At 30.8% G+C, this 7,678-nt stretch overlaps 1 protein-coding gene across 1 annotated transcript; it reads right to left on the minus strand.

Moving 5' to 3' along the window:
• Window positions 1-108: 108 nt before the first annotated feature.
• Window positions 109-7,429, minus strand: LOC139526977 (ubiquitin-conjugating enzyme E2-17 kDa-like). Its single transcript, XM_071322176.1, has 6 exons — window positions 6,910-7,429; window positions 4,640-4,703; window positions 3,455-3,486; window positions 2,969-3,046; window positions 1,685-1,793; window positions 109-444 (listed from the first exon to the last, which is right to left on the minus strand). Exons 1-6 carry the CDS (start codon window positions 6,931-6,933, stop codon window positions 305-307), a joined length of 447 nt encoding a protein of 148 aa, XP_071178277.1. The 5' UTR covers window positions 6,934-7,429; the 3' UTR covers window positions 109-304.
• Between the last annotated feature and the right edge of the window lie 249 nt (window positions 7,430-7,678).

A 7,678-nucleotide genomic window follows, 5' to 3' on the forward strand; every position in this document is an offset into this window, starting at 1 on the left:
CAACAATCAATCATATATAATAAATATATATACATATTCTTATTCAGTTTAATCAAAAGACCACAAAAAAAAAAAATACGTCGGGTTTTGTGAAAATCAAACGCAATATGCATGAAATACTTTTATTTCAAACATACAAAACAAATAAATAAGTTCGTAAATCATTCCTTCACAAACATTTATTCACTCACAAATGGAGAAAATAAACAATACAAAACGTTCTTTTATAAACGACAGTAAAATAATAAAGTTTCGTTATACAAAATGCAAGGAACTAGTCTATAAAACATTTTAGTTGACCACATTAGGTGGCATATTTTCGTGTCCATTCCATTGCTGTTTTATTGTATTTTTTCACATCTAATTTATAAAGTTTTGCAGCTTCCGGAACAAGTGGATCGTCAGGATTTGGACTTGTTAATAAAGATGTTATACATAGTAATACTGAAATAAAACAAAAAAAACATATTTATTAGAAAGCAATTGCATGTGTATATTTAAAATATGCAAGTTACAGCAATACAGGTATGTGTATTGGTAAAATATTCCCCGTTACCATTTGGCAATTATTAAGGAGGCTCGAGGGTATAAAAATTTCAGAAAAAATCAAACATTTGTTTTTCATTACAAATTTTATTTATTTATTTTTGTTATTGTTACTTTATCACATGGTACAAAAATCTTTCAAAACAATCAATTCGTGTTGGCCCCAGATGACTTTTAAAATGTATACATCATCGAAAAAGTTCCAAATTATCTCCCTTTGGTGGAAAAATGCCAGTTTTTGGCTTTAAAATTTTCAACTCATCGGTGACCTATTTTTTTAATATAATTTCCATATAAGCTGTACTTAAACTAAATTATTGTAAAATTTTAGCGATTTCTGTAATAAATTTCTTTTTTTATTTCGATATTTACCTTTATTTCTCCTATTACTTCAACAGAAAAAAACACCTTTACAAAAATGTATGCTTCTTTCGAAGACAGATTGTGAGCGCAAATGAACGGTGACCCCACTTTTTTATTTTATTATTCTATTAACTATAAGATAAAGTTAATTTATAGAAAAATATAGAGAAATCCTATATAAATGATTTAGACCCGCGAACCCCCTTAAGTCACTACGTTTTTCAGTTCCTCCTGGCAAAGTTGACATTAGATGTATTTTTCTATTCAGTGTATGTCTTTTTTGGTCGTTCATATAAATGCTTAATTTCTACGTTTAGATTCCACCCTTGCTTTCTAATGTTTAGGTTTGAGCATTCTTGAGAAAAGATATTCACTGTCCCAGGTTAGGGGAGGATAGGTGCCTTCAAACATATTTAATCCCTTTATGTGCTTATCCAATGTTAGGAGCCTGTTTTTAAGTGGTTGTTGGTGGTTCCTGTCTGTCACATTTATTTTTCGTAAATAGTTTTATTACAAATTATACCGTAAGTTTTCTTAATTGAATTATTTCATATTTGTATTGTCGGGACCTTTGAAGGACAATCATACGGTATGTTTTTCCTCATTGTTGAAGGTCTTACTATTGCTCATACTTATCCACTTACATTTGAACTATTAGTATGACTTGCTTGTCCCTTTGGCAGTTTTCGACTTTACGTTTTACATTTTTAATATATATTTCTAAGATTTCTTAAAGAACTATAAAAAATAAATCAAATAATGAACACAATCTTACATTTTGATATAGTTAAAGCTGGCGACCACTGTGACCGCAGTAAATCTAAACAGATTTCTCCTGAATTACCATTAATATTTGGATGGTATATTTTTGTGGTAAATTTTACCTGAAAATCATAAAGATACATTTACTTATCGAAATATAACAAGAAATGCGAACCTCTTTATCATTAACTTATAAATTTAATCAAAGCGTTCTTTCTTATAAATTTCATCACTCATTAAAAGCAGCTCTGAATGACTGTGTTTCTACGTGTTGTTGCCGGATTATATATCTATTAATTTATGCTAGTTTTATACTTTTTTCTAATGTTATATCAACGTTGCGTTTGATTGTTCATTTGGTTTTTTAAAACCATTATAAAAAAATTCACTAGGTTCTCATCAAACTTTTGAAATACTGCGTCTAAGAAGGGGAGGATGGAGGTTTTTTTTCAAAATGTCCTTTTCGATGTTCGGAATGGAAAGTGTCCAATCTTATTGCAGGAAAGCGCTACGAATCTACCACGCCCTGATTGCGATCACTAATGGAGGTTTGTTATTCGTTTACAAACTCCGAAACAGTACTAGTGGTGACATATGGCTAGGGAAGTATGAACCGAACTATAATTCTGTATGGAGTTTGATTCTTTTATTGAATAATGCATCATCTTATGACCAATACGTATGACGATTGAGCCAATAAGTGTTTACTAAACATTGAGTGGCTATTTTGTATATTAGTATTCCGATATTTTACAATCATTAGGTTTTACACTTATCTTATCATCCATGCCCATATTTAGGATTACATAAATTCTGGTTTGATTTTAAAGATACATTAGACTAGACCGTTGGTTTTCCCGTTTGAATGGTTTTACACTAGTAATTTTGGGGCCCTTTATAGCTTTTTGTTCGGTGTGAGCCAAGGCTCTGTGCTGAAGGCCGTACATTGACCTATAACGGTTTACTTTTATAAATTGTTATTTGGATGGAGAGTTGTCTCATTGGCACTCACACTACATCTTCCTATATCTATATATTTGAATTAAAAGAGTACAAGAGTAGTGTGTTCTTGTCAATGATATAACATATCAATAACCTATAAGGTGTATTCAAATATTTACAATGAGCTTATTCTAGATCACAAAACACGATTCGTCTTAATAACTGATATCTTGAAAATCATAGACATTTTTATCATTTGAATTTAGTCACGTGGTGCAATTCTTATCTAAATATTCTGAAAAGTGACCCGGATATGTTGAATCTACAGAATAATTTTGATACAATAAACACGTACCTTTGGGGGTTTGAAAGGATAATCACTTGGAAACATTATTCGTACGAAAAATACCCCTCCAGCGTATGGACTTTTGTCCTGAAACATAAAAAGAACATTATTGTTTTTGTTGTTCATGATATTTTAGACATTTTGTAACAAATGAATGTCGCAATGCCGAGACAAAACGATTGTAGCTTCTATGAACATCTTTAATTGAACATTTCGAGAAACTTCTGTTCTTTTCCTTTGGTATCAGTAATGCAATAATGCGAAGGTAGTCTTCCTATATTCAAATCTCGTAAATTGTTAAAATGAGACAAATCAAGCAAAAAAATTAATGCTGAAATGAAGAAGGCCTTTTTTAAAATTTCGGTTCATATTACGTTATTAAATAAATTTATTCATATATATTTTCTGATCTATCTTATGTACACGCAGTGAATATCGTTTTATTAAGACAATTTTACTATGTTCTGACTTTACCTGTACTGTACATATACTTACTGGTCCTGATATCATGCCCTCCCAAGTGAACACTGAAAAATACAAAACATACAGGTTTATTAATTGTTATTAGACATTTTATAGAAAAAACAAAAAGATTCGCTGTATTGATCACTGGCTCACAATCAGTACATGCACAGTAAAAAAACAACTATAAGCAAAGGTCTTCATCTCAAAGTTACAGTTATGCCATCAACACGGATTTTTATTCTTTTTAAAATTTATTTCATTGTTTCTTATAACTTATTTGATAATAATGTCATTGCTTTATCCATGTTTCAACTTTCAACTCTGCGGGGTGTATAGTTAGTATATAACGCCGTCCGATCAGAATTTACACGCTCTTAGCAAGCTAAAAAAGAATTGAAACACTTTTTTGAAAAATGTGTTGGTTGTTTTCTACAATATACAACTTCCTCACTTGAACAAATCTTTTTTTTCTAATGGACGTCGAAATTTCCAACTCATCTTTCCAGTCGACCTTCCATGAAAGAAGACATTTACTAAATTCTAGGTTTGTTTTTTTTGTTTTGTTTGTTTATTTGTTTGCCTGTCACTTGGAGAAGATTGCACCCTCACCCACCCACCTACATGTCTACCTAAGCCTCTTTAAAAAAGCGTGGATTTATTCATTTATCTTTTGTTACAGAAATCATACAAAAAACAGAAAGATGCTTGCGAATTGGATGAAGAGTTGTCTCATTGTCACTCATACCACATCTTCCTATACCTATTTGTACCTCAAAATTAAAGACAATTCCACATATTTGACATGGACATTTTTCATCGTACATGTTATATTTTTATGGATTTCTTTTATTATCTATTGTGTTCCAAGATTTACATACATTTAATTTCACTTTTCCACAATATGATTGTCATGCTTTGACTTGTAAAGGTCTGGTATGGGTTATAGTATAACGTCATTTCATTTTGTAAAAACTACGTTATTGGACCAGATTGGTAATTTTATTTGTTTAACATTTCGTCATTATCTTATTTCTAGTCGTGATGACATTAGTTTGAAATTCATTGTGATACTTACACACCACAGGCACTTGTCTCGGAAATTTTTTCCCCTACATACCTTAATATAACACGTAATATTAAGGTATATAGGGGGAAAAAATCTAAGACGAGTACCTGTGTTACACACGATACCTAAAATGAGTTTAATAAACTTACTGTCATCGTTAATCGGACCTGCAGAAATACCTGGTGGAGGACATTTAGAAATGTCTATAAGTTCCTGAAAAGTAAAATTTTACATTAGTTTAAGTAAAACAAATAAAACTCATCATAGTTATTAGGATAAAAATGTTTACCACAAACGCCCGGGTTTGTTTTTACAAGAGACCCATTAGTTACGGCTCAATAAAAAAGGTAAAAAGATATAAAAATGCCAAATAAAGTACGAGGACAAGGCGGTCAGAATTGGGCCGTCAAATCCGATGCTTTATGTATAGATACTAGTAGTTCATTACAGGTACCAGGATTTAGTACGCCAGATGCGCGTTTCGTCTACAGAAGACTCACCAGTGACGCTCATATCAAAAAAGTTATAAAGCCAAACAATTACAACGATGAAGAGCATTGAGGATTCAAAATTCCAAAAGGTTGTGCCAAATACGGCTAAGGTAATCTATGCCTGGGATAAGAAAATCCTTAGTTTTTCAAAAAATTAAAAGTTTTGTATACAGTAAATTTATAAAAATGACCATATAATTGATATTTATGTCAACACCGAAGTGCTGAATACTGAGCTCATGATACCCCGGGAAGAAACGTCCACCAGCAGTGGCATCGACCCAGTGGTGTAAATAGATCATCAAAGGTACCAGGATTATAATTTAGTACGCCAGACGCGCATCAGTGACGCGCATATCAAAAAAGTTTTCTAGCGGGAGCGGCACGCTGTCTGCAAGTAAATAACCCTTGTAACAACGTGTTCAGCGGTCCGTATGTGGCCTGTTGCAAGACAAAATTTCTATCCTTATCCAATATACACTATTTTCCATTGACAGTTGGAATTTCCCCGACCGTTATTACAGGACCTACTAATTGTATTTATTGTTAATTTGCTCTAGTCTTGAACATGCATAAAATATTTGCCAATGAATGTCGACCAAACAACAGTATTGAACTAGTGACCTAGAAACTGTACTTTGTTTTGGGTTTGCCATTTACATGCAACATGCTCAATTGTTAGTTTTAAATTGAACAAATTACTTCCGTTAGCAGGTTTGTGAGGACCTTGAGCTAAATGAAAAAGGAAGGTATCAAATTTCGGGGAAATCGTCATGCATACTTTTCCTGTAAATCATGATCATTTCGTTTAACTACAGGTTGAGCATTTTTTTTTATCTAAATGTTATCAAATCGGTATGAATATTTTTGCATAATAATATGTTTCCATTTATAAATATCAAATTTTACGTAATGTCATTTCAATTAGAAAGAAATCAGCTAGACAGACAAAACATTCAACTAGATCAACTAGACAAATATGTTATCTATATCTTCTATTTTATAGTTATAAATGAAATGCATATTTAATATACCCCGAGGGGTTGAAGGCATATAAATACATTACAAAAATATACACAATGCATGAAAAATAACATATTAAATATCAGTACGACAAAATAATAATATGTATGAAGGTGTTGTGTCCTCTCTCATACGTGCAACTTACTTTTTGATGAACGGAACAGTAACATAATATCAAATGAAGATTATAGAAGTAATATAAATCTATCTGTTTCAAACAATTTGAGGAATTCGCGATCTGGACAAATATTATTCAGGTCTTTTTCAAGATGATTACGTAAAGATTTATTAATTTTACATGTTAAGAAAATGTGGTTTTCATCTTCAACCTCATTGATATTACAATAATTACATATTTTATTTTTTCTACATTTTTAATCATGTTTACTTCTACCCCTCTCTATTTCTAAGAAATGGTCACTTACTCACATTTTACATAAACATTGCGATTTTCAAAATAATTTTTAAGATAGACTCTTTCGTTAAAGCGAAACTGTTAAGTTCAAATATCTTAAATTGAAATAAAATGACGTTATTTTTCTTTTTTTGGTAACCTTTTTTTTTTAATAATGATGATAATATTCGTAGTGTTTATTCTCATTAACCATCACATATTGAATTGACAACTGACTAGTGTTGCAGGCTGTATGTTGACCTGTATATGAAAAAGTAAAATCCCAAAAATACTGAACTCCGATGAAAATTAACTCCGATGATAATTCAAAACGGAAAGTCACTATTCAAATGGCAAAATCAAAAGCTCAAACAGTTACACATCAAACGAATGGATAACAACTGTTATGTTCCTTACTTGGTACAGGCATGATAGTATATTTGTTATTTATGTCGATCGGTTGCTGTCTTGTTGTCATCTAAGCTTGCACATCACTGATTCTAACACTTACCTTGTTCAATCTTTTTGTTGCCATTTTGTGAAAATATACTATAACAAGAATTCAAACTTCCTTGCTAAAGTCTTTGTTAAACAATAATTATTAAGCGTTTCGAACCTGTTATTTTACTCAATATCGTATTACATCAGATCTTTATTCAAGTACAAGGTAGTCATTCTAGGTAAATGGAAATTTCTATTAACATTCAGATAATAGGGTTTAAATGGGGGCATGTGTAAAAATAGATTGTACAACACCGTGACTATTTTTAGGAATAGACTAGAATATTCTATTTTTCAAAAATTACAGGACCCATAAAAAGCAAATAAATCAGATACAATGATTGATGTAATATAATTTTTCATTGATTTAACAAGAAAGGAAAATAAATGTATTTCAATGAAGATTCAAACCATTACATTGATCCATATTGATTTCATTTAGAACATCTTGTGAGAAGAGATGTTTTCTTTTGAGAAAATGTCTATTTATAAAGTTATAAACCACGCTTTTAACCGGTGCAGTCTAGTATGACGACAATATTCTTAAACTAATAATGTATATTAATAGTAAGTTATCACACAATGTATTGAATTAATACATACATGACATAATAAACAAAGATATAACATGAGTCATTTAAAGATAAATGTAGAATTTTAAAATTGAAAAGTTACCAGTATAAATCATCCTTTATAAATAAGAGTGATAAACAATTCAAAATAAACCATACTTCATGAACAAATATACCCCCAACAAATACAATAATAATTATTATGAT

Source organism: Mytilus edulis, chromosome 6 (genome assembly GCF_963676685.1).
Source record: "Mytilus edulis chromosome 6, xbMytEdul2.2, whole genome shotgun sequence".
NCBI classification, from domain to species: Eukaryota; Metazoa; Mollusca; class Bivalvia; order Mytilida; family Mytilidae; genus Mytilus; species Mytilus edulis.